This window comes from Aegilops tauschii, chromosome 2 (genome assembly GCF_002575655.3).
Source record: "Aegilops tauschii subsp. strangulata cultivar AL8/78 chromosome 2, Aet v6.0, whole genome shotgun sequence".
NCBI classification, from domain to species: Eukaryota; Viridiplantae; Streptophyta; class Magnoliopsida; order Poales; family Poaceae; genus Aegilops; species Aegilops tauschii.
Genome location: NC_053036.3, coordinates 14,810,557 through 14,834,301, shown reverse-complemented (window position 1 = coordinate 14,834,301; position 23,745 = coordinate 14,810,557). Strand labels below are relative to the sequence as shown.

The 23,745-nt window shown below is 48.4% G+C and overlaps 3 protein-coding genes across 3 annotated transcripts; 2 read left to right on the top strand and 1 right to left on the bottom strand.

The window, feature by feature from the left end:
• Positions 1 to 582: 582 nt before the first annotated feature.
• On the top strand, positions 583 to 4,589 carry LOC109771245 (uncharacterized). The gene is made up of 2 exons (XM_020329936.1): positions 583 to 4,093; positions 4,228 to 4,589. Exons 1-2 carry the CDS (start codon positions 583 to 585, stop codon positions 4,587 to 4,589), a joined length of 3,873 nt encoding a protein of 1,290 aa, XP_020185525.1.
• Positions 4,590 to 15,922: 11,333 nt separating this feature from the next.
• LOC109771247 (uncharacterized) lies at positions 15,923 to 16,938 on the bottom strand. Its single transcript, XM_020329938.4, has one exon. The coding sequence runs from the start codon at positions 16,701 to 16,703 to the stop codon at positions 16,104 to 16,106; it is 600 nt and encodes a 199-aa protein (XP_020185527.1). The 5' UTR covers positions 16,704 to 16,938; the 3' UTR covers positions 15,923 to 16,103.
• Positions 16,939 to 17,888: 950 nt separating this feature from the next.
• Positions 17,889 to 22,151, top strand: LOC109771244 (serpin-Z6B-like). The gene is made up of 5 exons (XM_073509490.1): positions 17,889 to 18,010; positions 20,055 to 20,147; positions 20,326 to 20,419; positions 20,739 to 20,996; positions 21,120 to 22,151. The coding sequence occupies exons 1-5, from the start codon at positions 17,889 to 17,891 to the stop codon at positions 21,549 to 21,551; spliced, it is 999 nt and encodes a 332-aa protein (XP_073365591.1). The 3' UTR covers positions 21,552 to 22,151.
• Positions 22,152 to 23,745: the final 1,594 nt, after the last annotated feature.

Below are 23,745 nucleotides of genomic sequence, written 5' to 3'. Positions count from 1 at the left end.
ACGTGACCAATCAGTGCCCGCGGATGCACCCGGGCAATGTCTACGGGTGTTTGAGGGCCGGAATTGCCAAGTCCGGTTGTAGATGCTCTTACGCATGCACTACAAAATTTTCAATGCCAATTGGCAAGCCCGCGCATTGTTCTGGAAGACTATGTAGGAATATCTGAAAGGGCAGTGTACTTGGTCCGCGGCCTGTTCCAGTCGATGCTGACAAACTTCAAAGTATATAAATCAGTTTAATTACCTAGTCCAAGATTCTCGTATCACTTCCGAAAGAGAGTTTGTTTTATTTTACCGTAAAGCCAAAAGAAAGTTCGTCCTTATGACCGCACACCGGGAGACGATTTCTTCATGGATACATTAATTAGGAGTTTCAAGTAGATAAATTAACTTGGACCGAGATCTTCCGACGACTAGGTCATCTAGTCCTGGAGCCATTGTTAATTTTGTACACCAGTTTCAGGTACATCTATCAAAGTGCTTGCTAGATCGTGCAGCTAGCTTGCATATGTATTAAGTTGGCACCGTACACAGACATACAAATTCCTACCATAGCGAGCTGCTCCTGCTCTGCGACCAGTCATGGAGATGTCGCCTCTCCTGAAGCTCGTCTCAATCACTCTACTACTAATACCGTGGTTTCCTCATGCCATGGCAGCGACATCCCTCCTGGAAGAACAAGCAGAGGTCCTCCTTGCCTGGAAAGCCACACTCCAAAGCCATCCAAGCCAGCTACAATCCTGGGGAAGTGCAAACAACACTGCGCGGCCGTGCAGCTGGCATGGCATCAGGTGCAGCAAGCATCGAGCAAGGCGCCAGGAGGTGATCACCGAGATCTCGCTACCCGGGTTGGGGCTCGGAGGGGAGCTCAACAACCTCAACTTCACTGTGCTGCGTACTCTGATGAGCATCCAACTCTCCAACAATAAGATAAGGGGCTCCTTTCCACCTGCTTTAGCATCATCCTTACCAAACCTGAGACACCTAATGCTCCAAGAGAATGAGCTTTCCGGTGAAATACCAAGCCAAATAAAACTACTAGAGAGTCTGGTTGTGTTGGATTTCTCAGCCAACCACTTGTCTGGCCCCATCCCCACTGAACTAGGCTACCTAAAGAAGCTGGCTAGGATAGATTTTTCCAACAACAGCCTCACTGGTCCTATTCCAAGAAATCTAGGGAAATCAACTAGTATCACAATCTTGTACCTTGGTGGTAATCGGTTATCCGGATACATCCCTCAAGAACTAGGTTACCTGTTGTGTTTAAATCAGTTGTCTCTTTGGAAAAACAAATTAATTGGTTCCATCCCCAATTCCTTTGGGAGATTGATTAACCTCAAAGGCTTGTACCTATGGGGTAACCAACTTTCCGGACGTATTCCTCAAGAACTTGGTTTCCTAGTAAATTTAGAAGAGTTGGATCTTAGCAGCAACCAACTGACGGGTTCCATCCCCAGTACATTTGGAAGTTTGTCAAAGCTCACTATGTTGCACCTTTTTGGTAATAAATTATCTGGATATCTTCCTCGAGAACTAAGAAACCTGTCAAATCTTGAATATTTGGAACTTAACAACAACCAACTCATGGGTTTCATCCCCCATATCTTTGTAAATTTGACAAAGCTCTCTATCTTGCGCCTTGATGCTAACCACTTCTATGGATATCTTCCTCGAGAACTAGGTTACATGGTGAATCTTGATAACTTGGATCTAAGCGAGAACAAACTCATTGGTTCCATCCCCAATACATTTGGAAGTTTAACTAAGCTCACTCGCTTGTACCTATGGGGTAACCAACTTTCCGGAAGTATTCCTCAAGAACTTGGTTTCCTAGTAAATTTAGAAGAGTTGGATCTTAGCAACAACCAACTCACGGGTTCCATCCCCAGTACATTTGGAAGTTTGTCAAAGCTCACTATGTTGCACCTTTTTGGTAATAAATTATCTGGATATCTTCCTCAAGAACTAGGCAACCTGTCAAATCTTGAATATTTGGATCTTAACAACAACCAACTCATGGGTTCCATCCCCCATATCTTTGTAAATTTGACAAAGCTCTCTATCTTGCACCTTGATGCTAACCACTTCTATGGATATATTCCTCGAGAACTAGGTTACATGGTGAATCTTGATAACTTGGGTCTAAGCGACAACAATCTCATGGGATCCATTCCCAATACCTTTGGAAGTTTGGCTAAGCTCACTGGCTTGCACCTTGATGGTAATCAGTTAACCGGACATATTCCTCGAGAACTAGGTTACCTGGTGGATTTAGAAGAATTGGCTCTTAGCAATAACAAGCTCACTGGTTCCATCCCTGATGTCATTGGAAAGTTGACTAAGCTCAGAAAATTGCGTCTCGGTGAAAATAATTTCTCCGGACAAATTCCTCAAGAAATCGGTACCTTTATGAATCTTGTGGTCCTGCAACTTGGCGCAAACAATTTCTCTGGTCCCTTGCCACCTGAGTTGTGTGCTGGAGGCCTTCTCCAGAATTTAACTGCATTTGATAACAATCTGAATGGACAATTGCCATCAAGTTTGGGAAACTGCAAAAGCCTAGTTCGAGTTCGTCTTGAAAGGAATCAAATAGAAGGTGATATCTCTGAGTTGGGAGTTCATCCTAATCTTGTTTATATGGACATGAATTCAAATAAACTATTTGGTCAATTGTCTTATCACTGGGGAGGATGTCATAATCTTACCAAGCTGGGCATATCAAACAACAACATCACAGGGAAAATACCTGCAAGTATGGGGAGGCTATCTCAGCTAAATGTACTTGATCTCTCCTCAAACAGTCTCGAAGGAGAGCTTCCTAGAGAACTAGGCAATTTAGAACGATTATTCCAGCTGCATCTTGCAGATAATTTGTTCCATGGAAGCATACCACAAGAATTTGGAGCATTGTCCAATCTAGAGTCGTTGGATTTATCATCAAATAACCTTAGTGGTTTGGTACAAGGATCAATTGAGAATTGTTTGAAGCTCCGCTCATTGAATTTGAGTCACAATAATTTTAAAGGAAACATCCCTGTAGTGCTTGGGGTGTTGAAAAACTTACATGACATGTTGGATTTAAGTGATAATTCATTTACTGGGAAAATACCTAGCCAACTTAGTGGTCTGATAATGCTGGATAATTTGAATCTTTCACACAATGAACTTTATGGTGTAATCCCATCACCATTTCAGAGTATGAAAAGCTTGACATCCATTGATTTGTCTTACAATGAATTGGAAGGACCAGTCCCAGAGAGTAAGCTCTTCAAAGGAGCTCCAGTTCAGTGGTTCATCCATAATAAGATGCTATGTGGCATAGTGGAAGGATTGCCTCCTTGCAATAACACAACTTGGAGTGGAGGGAAAAGGAAACGGTACAAAACACTTGTACTAGCCATGATTACTCCTCTAGTATCTCTTATTCTTGTTGCGGTGACGTTGATGTTCACAAATGCAAGGAAGAAATCCATGAAAATTAAAGAGGATATAGTAACACCCAAAAAAGTATTCTCTATTTGGAATTTTGATGGGGAGGATGTATTCAAACAGATAGTTGAAGCAACCAATGATTTTAGTGAAACACATTGCATAGGGACTGGGGGATATGGATCTGTCTATAAAGCCAAACTTGCAACATCTGAAATATTTGCAGTGAAGAAGATACACATGATTGAAGATAACTATTGTGTGAACGAGTTGGTATTCAATAGTGAAATCGAGGCATTGGTGCAGACTCGGCATAGAAACATCGTAAAACTATATGGATATTGTTCCTCTAGCCAAGGCAAATATCTTATCTATGAATATATGGAGAGGGGAAACTTGGCAGAAACACTAAGGAACAATGAAAGGGCAATTGAATTGGACTGGAGAAGGCGGATAAATATTGCACTAGATGTTGTTCATGCTTTGGCATACATGCATCATGATTGTTCATTACCAATAGTCCACAGAGATATAACAAGCAACAACATTTTACTTGATCTGGAATTTAGGGCTTGCATCTCCGACTTCGGTATGGCTAAAATTCTCAATATTGATGGTCGAAATCTCACAAGTCTTGTTGGGACGAAAGGCTATATTGCCCCAGGTAAAGAAAATAAACCTCATCAAATACTTCTATAGTTTTGACACTACATATGCACATACATGTAAAATGTGATGTCAATGGACTTGAATTGTTTAGTTGCAACAGATACACTAATTAATTGGTATTAATTGCAGAGCTATCATATACAGAGAATGTGACGGAGAAATGTGATGTATACAGCTTCGGAGTTCTTGTTCTAGAGCTATTTATGGGATGCCATCCAGGAGATTTTCTCTTTTCTCTCTTGTCATCCACCAAAAATAATGATGTGTGCTTGCAAGATGTGTTAGACTCAAGGCTCATTGTCCCTAATGCTGAAACTGCTAGGGAAATATACTACATCCTCAGTGTTGCAGCTCGGTGTCTTGAGCCTAACCCATCAAGCAGACAAACATCACGACGTGCTAGTGACGAGCTATCTGTGATTAAAGTATGTGAAGATCATGTTGATTATATGCATATTGGCCTCAGAATTCCTGCAAAACAGTGCCTATGATTATGGGCGATGAACTCACGTCTTGTAGTTTCTTCTTTGCTACCTATGTACTTACTCAAAAAGTGTCATTTCCTCGGTAACTAGCACGACAAAGGAATTCTAATGGTATGTATGGAACTAGCAAACATGTACTAACATAAGGATCGTATCATTATAAACCAGTTTGATTTGATTTTAACATTGTAAGATGTAGCAATTACGTATAAATTGACCACGACCACTAGTTCATTAGCCTCGATGCATTAGTTATGTCGTTATAATGGGACTTTGAAAGATGGACTAGTTCTTGCCTGACGCCTGGACACGTTTATATAGCGGGTGGATGCGGCGATCCAGCCGGAGAGGTGTTTAATGCTCGTCACCGCAGGAACGAACGTGTGGCACTCAGGGCGCCGGAGTAGGTTCCTTGGCGCACGTGCCAGTTTAATGGAGGTAGGCTGGCAAACGAATGCCTGCACAGCGGGCGGTGCTCTCTGCCGTCGAGCCGCTTCGATGTTGGCTCCAGTGAGCGGCGTCCGCTCTGAGGCAACATGAATGTGGGCAGCTGACTTCGGGTGGGAACCAGGGCGGACCCAGAACAAAAATGTCTCGGTGTCCACATATACACTATACTAGCCACATGTACACTATGCAAGGGATGGATGACAAGCAATGATATACATAAAAGTAATACGCTACAATTTAAAATATTTGGTAGTAAAATTTCTTACCAAAATTGATTTCTTCTAGAGCTTGAGATGAACCCACTGTAATAGTGTCTAAATGTTGTTCATATGTGGAGGCATTGTTTGTTTGTGCGATAGTCGTCATCTGGTTCATGTGCCGGAGATGTGGCATCATGAGGTTCACGTGATGGACCAGCATTATAATCTTGTGTCGATGCCTTCATCTGTTTAAGAAACCTTTCCATAAGTTCCCATGTAATTCGCCGGTAAATATGTAATCGTAAGTGCACAACGAGTTACATTATCTATTTTAAATATGCAAGAAATATGAAACAACAAGTAAAGCATATTGATCAAACTACTAGACAAATTTTCATATTGTTGTCGCGCGGTCAACAAATAATCCAAAGAGATATGAATCAGTAGGAGACATTATCAAATCACAGCAATCCAATTCCCAATCATAATATATACCCTTGATTCTGAAACCCTAACCATACAATTTAGAGCAACTCCAATGGGGCGACCCAAACGGACGCGCGCTTTGTCCGTTTTTTATCCGTTTGGACCGGCCAGGCGGACGTGCGTGTCCGCATTTTAAAATGGGTCGGCTTGACCGCCCAACGGGGAGGCCGACCCAAATGAGTCGCCGTGGAAAAAATAACAAGTTGCACGAAATAAATATAATTAAGCATAAAGTGGCCGGTAAAACGCCGGCCAAAGTCCACCTAAATCTAATAAACATTAAAAAAAGTCTGCGCCCGCCTGCTGCCTCCCCGCATGCTGCCCTAGACGTCGTCGGCCTTGCTCTTGCCCTTGCCGTCGACACTGCCATCGTCGGTGAGGGTTGATGAAGACCTGAGCAGGGCCAACCACCCGAACGCCGCCTGGTACGCTGCCAGGCCAGCCTCCTCCGGCGTCTGCTGGGGCGGCGGCATTGCGGCAAGCCGCGCGCGCTCCTCCTCCTCCTCCTCCTCGAGCCGGAGCGCCTCCGCGTCGCGTTGGAGCATGGCCTCGTAGCGCATCTGCTTCTCCGCCGTCGGCCTGCTCCTGGCCGAGCCAGTGCTCCTTCCATCGCTTGAGGTGGGCCGCCTCCTCCTCCGGCGTCGCAGCAAAGTGGACGGGAGGCGCGCTCACCCACTCGCGGTACTGGCCCGTCCACGAGTAGGCCTCCTCCGGCCAAGTGGGTGGAGGCGGGGAGCGCATACGTGTCGGCTCCGGCTTGGGCTGGACGGGCGGCGACGGTGGCGGTGGCGGCACGAAGAGCGGGGTATGGACGGAGTCCCCCGCCGCAGACGGGGCAAGGGCTTGCTCCAGCCCATCCCAGTGCGCGTCCTCCTCGAGGCGGCTAGCCTCCAGCGCGTGCTGCAGGGCCTCCTCGAGGGCGGTTTGGTACTCTGCCTCCGCCTCCATGTCCTCCAGCTCTACCTGCGGGGGCGGCGGTGGGAACGGCGGCGGGACGGCGTCGACACCCGAGCGCCGTTGCTCCTCGTGTTCGAGGGCGAACCATGCCTCCCAGTTGGGGGAGTCGGCGGCGTACTCTGGCAACCGACGCTGCTCCGGCATGAGCTGCGCGCGGCACCTGTGCACCTCGTCGTCGTGCGCCCGCTGGGTACGCGGAACAGCCGGCACCGGGATCCGCTGCGGATCCAGATGCCAACGGTGTGGCAGCATGACATCGGGGTACGGCAGTGGCTGCCTGTACTCCCAGTGCCACCGCGCTTGGTGCACCGGGATGTGCAGGCGCCGGCGACCAGGGCGGAAACGCGTCGCCGCCGGAGGAGGAGGGGGAAAGGGAGCACGGGAGGACGAGGCGCCGGGGGTGCCCTTGCCCTTGCCCTTGCCATTGCTGCTGCCGAAGAGGCCCATGGGCGCGCTAGGGTTTGCGGTCGCAGGCGAGGAAGCAAAGGGAGTGATGGGGGCCAGATGTGGATGGGAGAAGTGGATGAGGCCGACCCCGTCGCATGCGTGGTTAAAAAAGGACGCTTCCACTGGCTGACGCGTGGGCCCGCTGTCGGTGGTCGTCATAAATAAGACGACAGGGGACGGTTGGGTAGCCGCCAGGTGGGGACGCAGCGGACGGCGAGGAGACGCGCGGCGCGTCCGCTTCGCGTCCGCGCCGACGCATTCCAGGCGCAATTTTGGGCCGGAAATGGGTCGGCGCGGACGCCAGGCGGACACGATTTGAATTTGTGTCGGCGCGTTGGGGCGTCACTTTTGTCCGCACCGACCCAAACAGACGTGGACGGACGAAATGAGTCGCCTCATTGAAGTTGCTCTTAGGCATAAGAAAATAGACAAAACTAAGATGAGTTCGCGTACTTGAGCGAGATTGACGGCAGCACCAATTTCCTTCACTTATTTGCAGTCGGCAACAGGTAAGGGCCGGAGTGCGCAGCCGACTCTGGCTTCCAAAGCACTGAAGCAGGCGACGGCGGACACCCTCACACCGTATCGCTGCGCGCAAAAGAACAGAGGAATAGACAGACACATGTACGTACAGAGATGAGAGATAGCTAACCAGGCGGAGTGCCCATTCCAAATATCGAAGGATGTCCTGCGCGAAGAAAGACGGGCTGCTATAGATAGATGGGCCGTGCCTGCCGCCCGATGTCCACCTCAAAATTCTACATGACGTAAGCATCTCTAAGGGCATATGAACAATGGTTGATAAGATAGTCTTATCTTAAGCCTTTCATGTAATTTAGAAATGACAAAAAAAAATATCTACAATGAGTCATCTCTTAAGCTTATCTTCAATAACTAGCCATTTCTAAAAACATAGTAAGACATATTATGCTAAGAGATCATCTTTTGTAATATCTTAAATAAGAGAAGACAAACCTTTTTTTAAGAGTTCTCTCCCCCTCCACCTAATCATTTATCCTACGTGACACCCATAGCCCCATTGTACATGCCCTAAAAAACATAATGTAAGCATAAATTTCTACCGGTGTCCTATGACACCGGCTAGCCTATTGTGTGTCCGCCCCTGGGCAGGAACGCGCGCGGGCATGGGAAGGAGTTTTGGGTGGGCCAGATTAGTCAGATGCGGGCGTGGTAGCGGTCCAGATACCCGCAAAGCCCCCCCCCCCCCCCCCCCCCCCCCCCAGTTTGTTGGTAGGAACACGCCTGTACAAGCCTGTAGACCGATACATACCCGCGTTGGACGGCAAAACACATCCGGACCACGCAGTTGTGAGTGGTTTGAGGGTCGGCGTAACGGCGTTGGAGATGCCCTTAGCAGCATGTTGGCTCGCATCTGCTCATGTTGTATCTTATTGTTGTTTGTGTTGTTTTACTCTAAACCCTCTTGAACTTTGCATTTTTGCACTCCTTCATAATGATCACATGCAGGAGCTCGGCTGTATGGTTCAAAAAATAAATAAACGAAGATACATATGTGCCGTGAATCACGCACCACGTACTTGTCCTTTTTCATTAGAACCCGATCTAGCCGTCAAAGATATTCTTTCTTGGGATGGGGTAATCAACTTCTACCATGGTAAGCAATTCAAACCAATTCAAAAGGGGTAATCAACTTCTGGCGAGTCACCTCCCTTAGTAAAACAAAAAAATGATGTCTGTGGTGCTTGGACGACGAGAGAAACAAGTACATACGTGCCACGATGTGGCAGTGGAGATATCACTAACAATTATTGGCTGCGTGCATGTGCAGATCGTAACATCAAATGGCGTGAATCACGCAAGCCTTGGAACTGCAGCGGTTGTATATGCGGATAGTTCCATTCGCAGTCCCCATCACCACCGTTGGTGGTGGAAGGTGTATATGGTAGATTTTGTTTCTTTGGGAGTGGCGGTTCCGGCATGTTCTATGGTAATGTGGAACATCGTTGATGCAAAGGTGTGGGGTTACACCTCCATTATGCACCAAAAAAGTTACTCCTATGTTGCAATGCATGGCACGATGTGCTATGTTGCAGCTAAACCGCTAGCTACGTACTACAAATAGAGTTCTACAAAAGATGCTACAAAGAGAGCCTTTCTTCTATAATTGCTGAGCTTGAGGTGCTTAGTCCTTGCCACCTTGTGGTCTTGGCTCTGTTCTGTACTAAGAGCATCTCCAGCCGCGCCCCCAACAGGCCCTCCCTAAGCGTTTTTGCCGCGCCGGCGTCTAAAAATCGGTCCAGTCACACCAAGCGTGGAAAGTCGTCTGCCTCGACCCGACCATCGGCACGAACCAGAGCATCGAGACGTACTGGGAGCGCATCAAGGCCGAGTTCGACGAGCGCAACCTCGTCGACCCCTACTTTAAAGGCGTCTACATGCAACGCGGGGCCAAGGCAATGGCGAACCATTGGAGGCACATCTAGGCGGCGTGCAACAAATGGCATGGGATCGTCGAGGAGATCGCGGCTCGCCCGGAGAGCGGCGCCAACGTTGAGGATCAGGTATGGCACGCCGGTATCCCGCTTCTCTTCGCCGTGTGCGCCCACCAACTGTTTGTTCCTCGGCGCATGTGATGCGCATGTTCGCCATGTATCGCCAGGGCAACAGCAACCAAAAATTCAAGTACCTCCACATCTACAAGCGCATTGAAAAGTGCGAGAAGTGGGTGGATGTCCGGCGCACCCTCGACACGGCCAAGGAGACGTACAAGCCGGACGCGCCGACGCCGAGCGCGTCAGAAGGGCGGCCGGACGGCAACAACGGGGTCAAGAAGGGGAAACACGCCGACGCGGCTACCGCGCGAGTGCAGGAGTCCATCGAGCATTGCCTCGCCGACGCACAGGCCCGGGCCGCCCTGCGTGAAGAGAAGACCGAGGCGCGGTGGTCGGCGTTGATGACGAACAGCTCCGTCAAGCTCGACCTGCTCCGGACCAACGTCGCTGCGAAGAAGAGGAACACCGACCTAGCTTTTCTGATGGGCGGGGCGGACATGCTCCAGAGCAACGACGAGAAGCTCAAGGCGTGGTACATGGCGGAGCGCGGCCTCATCCTGAACCAGCTGACGACGACGGCGCCGCCAACTCTCACGCCCACGCCGACACCGCCGCCAAAGCCCGAGTGATGATGCCTCCACAACGCCCAGCAGCACCGACGCTGCCCAGCACAGAAGTAGCTCCGACACCGCCAAGCCCGCGCACGCCAACTCCGCCGACGCCGGATGCCGGCCCCGCCGAGTCATGCGTTCCGCACGCGTCCAGACTTGTGGCGCTCTTTTTTTATACGCCGGACTATTTATCCGATCGCCGAACTGTGGCCTGTGATGATGATCGCCGGACTTGTGGCGTCTTTTGTGATGAGTGGGAACGACCAAGTTCGAAATTGCCGTGTCCTAGGGCCGGCACCTGGAGGCGTGACTGGGAGCTAGGTCGCCCCAGGGGCCAATCTAGCGCCGGTTCGCCCCCAGGCCGCTCTTTTTAGGCGCCCTGGGGGCGAACGGCTGGAGATGCTCTAAACCCGGAGACTTTGGTCTTTCTCTTCTATAATGAATTGGCAGAACTCCTGCCGTTGCCCCTCAAAAAAGAAAAAGAAAAAAAAGACTCTCCAGCACAGCACTGTAGCTTGAAAATTCACATAAGCACATAGGGGGAGAGGGATAGATGGCAACAAGCTATGAAGCATCAAGGGCGAACCCCACCTCGTGTTTCCTCTTTCTGGCCCGCCGGTCTGCGTCGACTTTGAGTTTGAGTCGAACCCCGGGTGCCTACGCTCCGTATATAACGAGAGAATGGGTGCCAACTTCATCAAGATAAGCGACGTCACCGGCGACTCCAAGACCCCGGCGGGGAAGTTCACCCTGGAGCCGTCCAAGCCGTCATGCACCTTGTTTGACTTGAGGCCTGCGGCTGCGAATCCAGACGTCGAAGTCAGGTACCTTCTTCTGTTTGCTCTAGTCAGCATGTTACCGGTCATCAACATGGGCTAGCAATCCAAAATTGCAAAACTTGATAAAATATACTATGAATTATGGTACAGAATTCATCGCCGTGGCCGTTTGATTCATTTTTCGGTGCTACATCAGACAAAACCGTTTTGGAACAGTGCAAGTCACATTCAGAAATAAAAGACATGTAAAATTAAATATCCAGTCCTAAATTTGATGGACCAATATATACCCGGCACTTCATTCGGGAGAACTGGGCAGTTTACCTCTTTCTTTCCGTCTATCAAAAGATAGTGCTACATTATCTGGAGATGAACCTTATGCAGCGTATAATTCTCAGTATAAATCCTCTATCACTTATTCTGTAGTATTATATTATTAGAGTATTACAATACTAAGGTATTTTCCCCCTTTTGGATTGTTTAATTTGGTACGCACACCGATGTCGAGGAGTAAATCAAAACCTGTTGTACAATAGAAAACTTTATATTTCAATCTGAACCTTCTAATTCTCATCTAGATGAGAATTGACAAAGTCTTATTCAATTCCTACACCGTTTAATTTCCGTTTAATTTTATGTGCATATTACAATTTTTCTTCTTTTTCTTTTTACCTTCAATTGATTTAAGTTTTTTTTAGATTTTACGTTTGTCTTTTCTCACGCTACGCATAACTCCGCACCCAACTGCATGGCCGCTTGTCTTACCCAACTATAGTGCATGGCCGCTATGTCGCTGGCCTGGATTTTTGGTTTGTTGGTGTTCCATCTCTTCCTCCAGTGTGTGTCTCGGCGTCGCTGGTGGTTGAAGGCGGTTTCAAATCTGGTTGTTTGCAGGCACCCCAGGGGACTTATCTGTGATATTTTTATATTTGGGGTTCTTAAAAAAATTCCTGTCATGTCCTGGTTTTTTGGTAGTTTCCGAATGTATGTACAATTGTACTCCGTTTATTGATTACTATAACGTGCATTGATTTTTTAATTTTTAATTTTTGTCTTTTTTAAAAGTGTAGTATCACACAACAGTAGTTGTATCTCCACCGGTCCGTGTAACTGCAGTTGCATACACATCGACTGTGCGTAACCGCATGAAATGATCTCATGTTATTTTTTATTTCTGTACAACAGGTTTTTTCATTGCCAACAAAAGAAATATGCTTCCGTCATTTCAGGCAGTGACAAGACCTACATGAAACTACGAGATGATCTAGAAGGAGAAAATTTTCTGGTTGATTATATTTTTAACGGCTTTCGTGTTCGTCGTTTGTCGCTCATGGATGACGCCGTCTCCCGGGGAGCGTCCATCAACCAATACAAGGCGCCCCGCTGCGTCAAGCTCGCGCGCACCGTCGAGCTGATGGACTCGCGTGTGGTGTCCGCCCCACTTCAGCCCCGCCCAGCCGCACTCGACCCCGGCCCGACCCTACGAGGCTACGACTAGAAGGAAACAGCTCCTCGCGGGCAATCAATGTTTGTCGAGGTTTTCATTTTGTTTTTTTTTTGCGAATAAGGTTTTCATTTTGTTTTTGCGAATAAGTAAAGGTTTTTATTTAACTAAGAGCATCCAACCTGTGGTTGGATGGTTAGAGAGACAGTGATATCCCCAGCCCATCAGGGTTCAAGTCTTGATTCTCGCATTATTTCTGAATTTATTTCAGAATTTCCAGCGATGCTCTTTCAGTGAAAGGAGTCGTTCCCGTCGACGACGAGACGCCTACGGTGACTTCGTAAATCTCAAGATAATATGCCGGTTCAGTCTCTCGAATGTGCTCATAAGGTAGGGTGTGCGCGTGTGCGTTCATAGAGATAAATGTGTGCGCGTATGTATAAGCGCTTGCGTTTGTATCGTGTTAAAGAAAAAGCATCTCTAGCGTTCATTCATTACTTTCGTTCAAAAAATAGGGATCAACCATATGTGAGCTCTCTGGAAATTATTTTGAATAAGTTAATTTATCGGGCCATTAGATTAAAGATCCTACGGCCGTTCCTCTTTCTCCTTCCTGTAGCTTTCTTCCTCCTCCATCTGTTTATTCTTCCACAAAATCAATTTACACAAATTGTAAATCCAAACAACTTTTTTTTTTCTGCAATCGGATCTTGAGATCTTCCATTTCCACCTAAATGTCTAGCAGACAGCCCGGACAGCGCCTAGACAAAATAAAAGGCTACCCAACCAGACCCCTCGAAGCCAATCCAGATGTCCACACTGTCCGGCACCCTCCAAACACAACCCATATGTGGGGAGGACTTGGGACTTCCCGGACACGCCCGGGCCCGTCAGCCGCATGCGACCGGCCTACCCCGACCCCACTAATATCCCCTCCTTATTTGTACCCTAGATCAAACCCTAGCCATTTGCTACTCCACTCCATTTTCAGTCTGCTCCGCCATACTCCTCTCCCGTTGATGTCCGGCCACTTCCGGCATGGCGGGCAGTGGAGCTGAGTCTGACAACTGCGGATCCGTCGACTGAGACCTCACCCCCAGGGGCAGAACTAGGCCCCGGGCACCCCGGGCCCAGGCCTGGGGCGTGGAAATTCAAACAAGCTCTTATACATATATGTTTTTGGTAGGTCCTGGGTGCAGCCTTATAAAAAGAAGAAGGCCCAAAGCCTGATTGGTTGTCTACTTTGAATCATTCTTTTATGTTTGTACAGAAAACACCATGTATTTTATACTAATTAACCCACAGTCTACATAAACAAATGTTTTTTTAATATCCATATCTTTTAAACCATAACGTTAATTTTAATATGTTATATATAAAATTTGATTAAAAAAATCTAGAATCTGAATATGATGTTAGTTTTACCTCTTAGCCATTTTTAAAACGCTATTAGAGTGCAACCTTAATCAATAGCGGAAAAACAATTTGGAGACAAAATAAATGTAGCAAGAGAAAAATCTCATCCTATGCCACGAGAGAGACGGCTTACGATTGACCACATTCAAGCGCGTTGTGGTTCTGTAAACACTAGTCGAACCGTCCCCCGTCCCCTGTGTCGCCCCTCGCTAGGGCGGCTCGGGCGGAACCCTACCCCCATCCGCCGCCGGGCTCCTAACCTCTCCCTCCCCTCCCCTCCGCCACCGTTGGAGGAGGTCGTCGGGCAAAGCCCCGGGCGGCTGACGGCGGCGGCAGAGGCCCCCTTCCCTCCCGCGTTCCTTTGGGTGAGGCGGGTCACCCGGGGCGCAGGGGCCCTCCTCCCCGATCTGAGCCGTCTTCGCGGCGGCGCGGATCTGAGTCCACCGACGGCGCCTTGGCGGCGTGGTGATGGGAGGAGGCGGCGGAGCGGCGGGCTTCGTGGAAGATCTGGTGGTGCCGGCTGCTAGGTGGGCGTGCTTGGTCATGGCGGCGGCGGAACATGGCCGGTGGCAGCGGCGATGTTCTGTCTGGATCCCGGGGCGGCGGCCCTGGAGGGTGGCGGTTGGTGAAGCTAGGGCCTCCCGCGGCGGCATGGCGTGGTGCAATCCCTGTCAAGGCGGATCTGTGACTGCGATCTGCTATGGATTGGTTCGGATCAGAGACGGTGACGAGTGCGCGGGATCCATCTCGGCGGCTCTCGCGGCTTGGCGAGGCGGGGTGGGAGCCCTCCTCCTAGGCTCCAGTGGTGGCACACTCAGGCAGTGGCCGGTGCGCCAGGGCTCTTACGGTGGCACTGTTGTTGTGGTTGGTCGCCAGATCTGGGCGGTTGGATCTGGGGCTTTGAAGACGGTCGAGACGGTGCACAGGTTGTCGGGTGGATTTCTTGGGACGGATCCGGGTGAAAACCTGGTTTTCGGTCGATTGCCGGAGCCGGTGATGACGATGCCCCTATCATCGTTTCCTTCATGAAGGCATCATCGAGGTGAAGCTCCCAACTCCACTCACTACCTCCGGGGGAAACCCTAGATCAGCTGATCGGATGTTGGCGGCAAGCATGTGTCGTTACCCCCTTGGGGGCGGCATTCTTGGAGGTGCACTCGGCTTCGCGGGACCAGCGGACGACATCTTTGGTGGAGTGGTGCTTCATCCTAGACATTGATGGCGACGGATCTCGATGGCGTGGCGTAGTGCAGATTCAAAGTTCGATGTGCGAGGATGGACTCGCGCAGGAGGACGACGCTGTCTGGCGTCGTGGTGGCGTCGATGGCAGAGAGACCTGGCACGGTAGATGCAACGGTACAGCTCTGAAGATGGATTGGTGGCAGGTGGCTGTGGCGGCCTCATACCCGGCAGACGTCCTGGTTGAGGAGTGCGCCAGACTGGTAGGTGCCCCATACCCGGCAGGCGTCCTGGTTGGGACCTCAGGTCTTAGATGTTTAGGTTTGGCTGCGATGTCTGTTTGGTATTAGGCCCAGGCTATCAGCGCCCCTTCATCAATTGGATAGGAGTAGCGACGGCTGTTGCTTATACAGTGGCTTTAGTCTTAGTGTTGTATGACTTTGTAAGGTCTTATGAGAACAATTAATAAGTGGTCGCATGCATCGCCCAGATGCAGAGGCCGGGGGTCCTCCTCCTTTTCTAAAAAAAATGATCATCGTATGCGAGAATGCGACGACAGACAAATGGCAACAAGATGGGATGTCATGACAAATGGCAACAAGATGGGATGTCATGTTGAAATAAAGAACATAGACCTATTAGTTTGTTGGCTCATGATTATTTGAGTTACGGGCATTTGGTATCTTTTTGCTAAAAAGCAAAAAAAAAAAACTTTGAACGGTCGATCATTTTGGAAGGAACTGCAAGATGCCAAGATTACACCCGATGCATCTGCCTGCATAACTAATAATCTCATGGATCTCGATGCAACACATTTCTTCAAATGCACTCCTTACTTTCTCGAAACGAATACCGTACCATTCCTTTCAATAAAATATGTACTGTACTACTTCTTACACTAAGAGAAAATTAATCCCAGAACATATATCAATCGCGCACTGTAAAAGTGAAAAAAGGAGACTGTAAACAAAGGCAGAGAAGAGTTAGGTGGGTGGGCAAGCGGGTGAGCGGTCGCGGTCACGGCAGGTAGTTGTAGAGCGCGTATCCGACGGTGTACCCGTAGAAGAGCAGGCCGGAGACGGCGAGCACGGAGAGCGCGAAGGTGGCGCCGACGGCGAGCGGGATGTTGCAGGACAGGATCCCGAACTTGAGCTGGATGGCGTCGATCATGGAGAGCAGCAGGAAGAAGGTGCCCATGATGGAGCACGCGGCGGCCAGCAGCATCATGGGCCGCGCGTACCGCAGCACGGCGCGGCGCCGCTCCCGGGGAGCCGCCGCGCGCCACGCCGGCATCTCCTCGCAGTCGTCGGTCATGACCGGCTTCTGCTCGCCGTCGCCGTAGAAGTCGTCGCCGGCGGCCAGCAGCGTGACGGACAGCTTCATGCCCTGCGCCACCAGGCTGGACAGCAGGTAGAAGCCGAAGGAGAGGATCTCGAAGAGGAAGAAGTTGCGGGCGATGTCGTCCCCGGCGACGCAGTTGGTCGGCACGGTGGAGGAGGCCGTGATGGTCCCCGTGATGCCGATGAAGACGGCCACCGTGAGGAACGTGTTGGCCGACACGATGCCCTCCAGCGCCTTCACGTGCACGTCCGGGTTCCGCCGCCGCACCGTCGGCATCTCCTCCGATATGCTTCTCTTCTCCTTCCGGCACGCCGCCGGTGCTTAGCTTAGCTAGCTGTTCCCCAGGTCCTGCTATCTGCCTAGCTATACAGTGGACGCGTGTAGAAGATGAGGTGAGAGAGACTAGCTATAGCGGTGCGCGTACGAGTGTGGGAGTGAGTGAGTGAGTGAGCTGGACAAGCCTCTTCAGATCATGGGTGGTTCAACTACTCTGAATTAATTAATCAACTATATAGTTCATTGTGAGTGAGTACATTACATTGAATTAACACTGCCAATTGCTGCCTCTACTTTTGAGGGTCGCACATCTTGCGTAAATTGAACGGAAATGCCACTACACCTAGTATAATACACTTATTTAAGCTCCACAGAACGTGCAACTGCTACTACTGGTGGGTGATCATCATGCCTCGCTTTGGGCAAACCTGAAAGGCGCAAACGATCGATTTAGACCAGCACGCATGCACGAGCGGACATCCAATCGAGTCGAGTTGATAGCGGCGTTCTACCCACCCAGCACTAGTAGCTCCAGCTAGCTAGCTAGCTGCTTGTCCTCAACTCCAGAGGATTGTTCCTGCATGCATGATTGCTCCGGAGTCCAGACACGCCTCACCCTGTAGCATTCTTTGCTAAGGCATCTTCAACGTACTTTAAACCGCATGCATACGTTCCGACCGCGTGGTCTAGACGTGTCCTGTCATCTAACGCGGACCTGTATCGATCCGCCGAGCGATTCAAATGTATTTTTTTCATAGCCGGAGATGAACCAAGGGGCTTTACAAGCGTGCCCGCTCCTGATCGCCCTGGCCACCCCAATCACCTCACTCGCCCGAGCGCGCTTCCCGCCCTAAACGGTGAGCATCTCTCCAGAGTGTCAGCACCACATTCATGACCGGCTAGAGTGGACGCGGCCTCTCATTGGAGCTAGCATTGAAGCGGTGCGCCGCCCACGCTGCTTCCCGATGCACGTGACTGCTCCGCGTTTAAACGACACCACGGCCGTCCGACAGTCCGTCTGTCATCCACATTAATGATAAGCGGTTGTGGGAACCTACTCCGACGCCACCCGTTCGCCCGTCTGCCCCCCACCATTGCCATTCATCCGCTATATAAACTGTAGCCCCGGCCGTAGCTGCAGTCATCCTCCTTCGGTCGATTTATCCTCACCGCATCACTCCCATAATGGCCTTCTCGCGCTCCAAAGCTCTTTGGGACGGACTGTCGCTGGAGCAGAAAGAAGGAGATGGCCGCCATTGCTGCCGGCTGGCAGACAGGAGGTTGACGGCATCTGATACGTCTCCAATGTATGTATAATTTTTATTGTTTCATGATATTATATTATCAATCGTATATGCTTTATATGCTATTTCATATCATTTTTGTCGGCTGATCTATTTACTTAGTGACCAATGTCAGTTCCTGTTTTTTGCCTATTTCTTTGTTTCGCGGAGAAACCATACAAAACAAAGTCCAAACACGATGTAACTTTATGATGATTTTTTCTGGATCAAGGGAGACCCTAGAAGCTTCGGAGAGGCACCAGACAATGACCGAGGGGCCCACAGGCTTAGGTGGCACGCACCCATTGTGGCTCTATTTGCCCTAATTGCATACCTATAAATTCACAAATATTCGAAACCCTCGGATCAAGAGCCGAAACAATTCTTCCGCCGTCGCAAGCCTCTGTTCTTCTGTGATCCCATCTAGACTACGTCGGTGCTCTGCCGGAGGGGGAAACCATTGGCGAGGCAATCTTCATCGATTTTGTTGCCTCCTTGATTATGTGTGAGTAGTTCCCACCGGAGCTACGGGTCCATAGCAATAGCTAGATGGCTTTCTCTCTCTCTCTCTCTCTCTCTCTCTCTCTCTCTCTCTCTCTCTCTTCAATACAATGATCTCATATGAGATCTATTCAAAGTAAACTTTTGCGGTGCATTTGTTGGGATCCAATGAATTGCGGGTTTATGATCAGATTATTGATTGAAAGTATTTGAATCTTCAGAGGGAGTGGTGCATAGTAGTGGGTTCAGTCTTGCGGTGTCTTTACTCAGTGACATGAACGTTTTTCTTATAATCACGAAAAATAAAAAATATGAACTCTTTTAAAATTCCTGAATTTTTTTTAAATCTGAACTCTCAAATTCATGAACATTTTCTTCAAATTGACGAACTTTTTTCAAGTTTCTGGACATTTTTTTGAATCGATGAACTCTTCTATCAGATTCATACAACATTGGGGACGTTGTATGAATCTCAAACTCTTACCTCGGGAATCACGTGTGCGATAGGTTCTGGCATCACATACGATTGTTCTTTTTTTCTTGCCAAAATGTGTGCGTCCTCGCAGCTTACCGCACAAGGTTATCCTGTAGTGTGTGCCATGCACCTCCCCCTATTGCACAACATTACAAGACGGTTCGCATCTGCGTGTGCGAAAAAGGGTTTTAACCGTGTTCGATGGACTTGACAGCACTAGTGTTGGTATCCTACTCTGAATCCAACTTGGACTCTGATTCAAGATCTTACTCTAACTCCGAGAGAGCGAAGATGATGGCGTTGCCGGAATTGCGCTGATTTCATTTAAACCGTGGAAGTCTTTCTTCGACTCCCTTGATGTTGATGATGACTCTTGGTCATGATTCATGGTTAAAGGCCACGAGGTGATCCACCCCGAATATTTTGACAGTGATACAGGTTATCTCCAAGGTCAAGAACAAGATCATTTGCTTAATTATGGGGGTATATTCTTAGTTCCCACCTGGATTTGTTCTAATTAAATTAGCATTTTCAGATGTGTAGCATAAAAAGGTCCACATGTGCTTAGCATAAATAGGTCCTTGGTTACAGAGAGCCAAACCAGTGTAATATAACTAGTACACAAAGTATAGAGCTGCATCTGCCATGATTGACTAACTATTGTCCTCCAAGAAAAGAAAAAGGTAAAATGATAAATAAGTTGGTGCTATTTATGATATAGGGCATGCATCTGCCAAAAATCCGATTCGGCTCTTGGGAGCTTATGCTCCTGCCCACCAAAAATATTTTTTACAAACGTCATTTTTTCTTTTTTGAAAAATTAGATGTGTTCATTGTCACATTCAAATGACCCCTGCAATTTTTTAGTGGAAAAACTTAAGCTATTTGACCCGTGTGAGAAAAACAAATCGAATGCCGATGTTACCTCCAAATCTTACAGTTAATTTTATTTTTTCACCAACGAACCACTACTATCCTGTTTCACATGAAAATTGTCAAGCACGGTTGTTAGACTTACATCAACATCCACACACACAAAATCAGAATTTTAGAATATTTCTACTCTTTATTTTGAATTTACTTTTCATTCAGGAGCATATGCTCCGCAGAGCCAAAACAACCCTTGTGCATCTGCCATGTTCAAGATTCTACAAATAATGAACAGTACAATGATACGAGAAGTCAGTGAGACACTTGAAGCACCTTCACGGTGTGGTACGCTTAAATAGATGTATCTAGACGTATTTCAGGTCTAGATATATCTATTTCAGCCTCAAGTAATTTCGGGTCGAGGGAGTAGAATATTAGAGGCGGCGAAAAAAGTCCGTTATAAGAATGCACGACAAGTTATGAGTTATGACAGGTGGGTGAGACAAGGAAATGATGGTGGAGATGAGAGGCAGTTCGTTGGAATAAAGTTATCACGTGCGAACGCTGCTCGGTCATGGTTATCACGTGTGAGATGTGTGATTTTTTGAAGGTCCTCTCGGCATTTTATTTATTCAGTGGCAACGCATCTGAGAGCAAATTGCAGCTTAGAAAACCAGAGATTATATATTATACTCCTTCCGTCCCAAAATAAATGACTCAACTTTGTACTAACATTGTACTAAAGTTAGTGCAAAGTCGAGTCACTTAATTTAGGACGGAGGGAATAGTACTTTACAACTCTCTCTAGTTGAAGAGCTGCTTAATGTGCAACAGAATTAATAGTACGCCTATTATGATTGATCTGTTGCATGTAGATATATGATGATTATCGTTATGTACGTGCAGCCGGAGGAGGCAAAGGAGCAGATCAATGCATGGGTGGCGGCGTTGACGAACGACCTCATCCCCACCCTGATTGGCCGTGACGCGTTGTCCCACCTCACCGACCTGGTGCTCGCCAACGCCATCTACTTCAAGGCCAAGTGGAACAAGCCATTCGACGAGGAACGCCATCTGTTTCACCGCCTTGACAGCACCGCCATCGACACGCCCTTCATGCGTGGCTTCGGTAGGCAAAGAATCGCGCGGCACAATGGCTTCAAGGTGCTCCAGCTCCGCTACAAGCAAGGTCGCCCCTTGCCCGCACAGTCGAAGCAAGAGCCGATCTACTCGATGTGTATCTTCCTCCCCGACGCGCACGACGGCTTGTGTTGGTTGGCCAACTAGATCTCGTGCGACCCTGACTTTTGGCGCAAGCACCTGCCGAGGAGCGACGTCGAGGTCGACGACTTCCGGCTGCCTACATTCAAGGTCAGCTTTGACATGACTATGAACGACATTCTCCGCGACATGGGGCTCAAGGAGGCTCTACAGACGGGGAAGGCCGACCTATCTGATGTGGCCGAGGACGGGACGGGGGGAAGGAGGAGGCTGGCCCTACAGGAAGTGATCCACCGAGCCGTCATCGAGGTGAACGAGGAAGGCACCGAGGCCGCGGCTGCCACTGTGATGATTACGTGTAGCACGACTAGTACCCTACCTCCGATGTCGCGGCGTGTGGCCTTTGTTGCTGACCATCCTTTTGCTTTCTTTGTCATCGAGGAGGTGTCAGGTGCGATCATGTTCGCGGGGCACGTTGTTGACCCCACTATCAATTGAGGGGAAGGGAGGACCGAACATGCATCCTTCGGTTTATGTATGGATTTTTTTCTTTGAAAATGCCAAATGCTATATAATAGTAACATGAACCCTTAGAATAGCAACTTTACAGAAATATCTAAAAAAACAACTTTATAGAAATATACAAATACAACTAATTTTGGGGGGTGTCGAAGTATTCTTCCTCCTGCATCCATAGACAGTGCGTAGTACTCAATACTCGTCGTCACATCTGGGTTTCCTTCTTAGCGTAGTAAACTTGTTTAATCCCAATAGCTTGTAAAAGTTACGCCTAGAATTAGTCATTGATATAGACCATAAGATGCTTGCAACATCAATCTGCATAGAAAATCGCCGCTCCGGATAAGAAAATGTTGAAGATGGCTTGTATAACGCACCTGGCTCGGCTAGACGGAGTCAGGGAACACGACTCTCACACTCTCCCGATTGAGACTGAAACTGGCCAACCTTCGTCGGTCGGAACTAGAGCTAGAGAAACACATGTGCCCCATCCATTTCGTAGAACAGAGGCACTAAGACAAATCTGCAAAAGAAAAAAAAACAAATCTGCTAACTACAGCTCCATCACCTCACTACTGACAACTGGGGACTAAAAACACAACTAAAAACCTTACCCTATGATCACCAGTTCGAAACAACATGATCCCGCCAAAGAGGCCAAGGGAGGGAGAGGGCACGCGTCGGCGATGGTGATCTGGCTTTCGTGCTCCAACTCCGGCCATGTCGGCCTGTGGGGCGACGGGCCTGGATAGGGCTCTTATTCGGCAAGGTGATAGTCAGCGGTGATGTGCTCTGCCATTGGTATTCGTACTTGTGGTGATCATTCCAACTTGCGGTGGCGGGTTCAATGTGCATTGTGGTGGCCACCGGAAGATCTTCGTGAGCGTTCCTCTCTCTAGATCGTGTCTGAGGTGACGAACCTATTTTTGTCACGAAACAACATTTCCTGTGACGGTCGAAATTGTCTCGTATGATAGGCAAATTTGTCACCTAAGATCATTTTGACGATAATCCATCAACATTAATCGGTTCGTCAGTTTGACCGTCAAAGATTCTGACAATGGGCCCAGCAGATGCTGACGCGGTTGCTTCCATGTGGGTTCGGCTATGGTTTTATCACCAATGATGGCCCTCAGTAGTAACTACAGCATCAGGCTTGACCGGCCAACAATGCTAACATATGGGCCCAATCGATGCTAACATGGCTGCTTACATGTGGGTTCAGACATGGGTGACATGGCTCCTTACATGTGGGTACATATGTTGGTGACGGCATGCCTAACCGTCACAGTTTGTCGCCAAAGATACAATCATAAAGTTCACGAGAGTCTTTGCTGAAACTGTGATGAGAGTTTATGGAGAGCAGTATCTGCGCACCCAATGTCAAGGACATGACAAAGCTTCAAGAGATGCATGGAGCAAAAGACTGGCCTAGGATGCTAGGGAGTGCTGATTGTATGGCCGGAGGCGAAAGAATTGTTGTGCAGCTTCCCACAACCAGTTCACTAGACATCGCAAGGATCTAGCAATAATTTTGAAGTTGTTGCCTTTGAAGATTTTTGGATCTAGCACTGCTAGTTTGGGTTGTCTAGGTATCACAATGACATCAATATCTTGCAGAGATTTCATCTATTTGCAAAGGTTAGCTTGTGGTACTTCTCCACCTTGCAACTTCATGCTGAATGGTCATAAGTATGGCCAAGGCTACTATCTAGCCGAAGACATCTATCCATCTTGGTCAACATCTGTGAATTCAATTTCTAATCCCGAGAGCAAGAAACATATGCATTTCACCAAGGCACAAGAAGCTTAGATGAAAGACAATGAGAGAGTATTTGGAGTGTTGCAAGCAAGGTTTTCCAATGTCTCGAGGCCTGCTTATTCCTGGAACAAGGATGTCTTGGCAAATATCATGAGTTGTTGTGTGATCCTACAAAAGATGATCATAGTGGATGATAGGTATATGCCAAACCCCATTGACTATGAAGATACTAGCACAATCGTGACGCATTGAAGGCACACAACGCACATTCAATCTTGTTTTTAGGCATACCAAAAGATTGAAGACCGGACCTCTCATCATCAACTGAAGGAGTATCACATCGAGCATCATTGGCAGCTAGCTGGAAGTGGTGTGTTTAAATTTATTTAAAAATCATTTTTTAGTTAAAAA

Excerpts from the sequence above, each read along its gene's own strand:
- LOC109771247 (XM_020329938.4), bottom strand. The coding sequence starts at position 16,703 with ATGCCGACGGTGCGGCGGCGGAACCCGGACGTGCACGTGAAGGCGCTG.
- LOC109771245 (XM_020329936.1), top strand. The coding sequence starts at position 583 with ATGGAGATGTCGCCTCTCCTGAAGCTCGTCTCAATCACTCTACTACTA. Across the intron at positions 4,094-4,227 it reads GAAAGGCTATATTGCCCCAG|AGCTATCATATACAGAGAAT; the intron begins GTAAAGAAAATA and ends TATTAATTGCAG.
- LOC109771244 (XM_073509490.1), top strand. The coding sequence starts at position 17,889 with ATGGCCTTCTCGCGCTCCAAAGCTCTTTGGGACGGACTGTCGCTGGAG. Across the intron at positions 18,011-20,054 it reads GCATCTGATACGTCTCCAAT|GAGCATATGCTCCGCAGAGC; the intron begins GTATGTATAATT and ends CTTTTCATTCAG. Across the intron at positions 20,997-21,119 it reads CGCGGCACAATGGCTTCAAG|ATCTCGTGCGACCCTGACTT; the intron begins GTGCTCCAGCTC and ends TTGGCCAACTAG.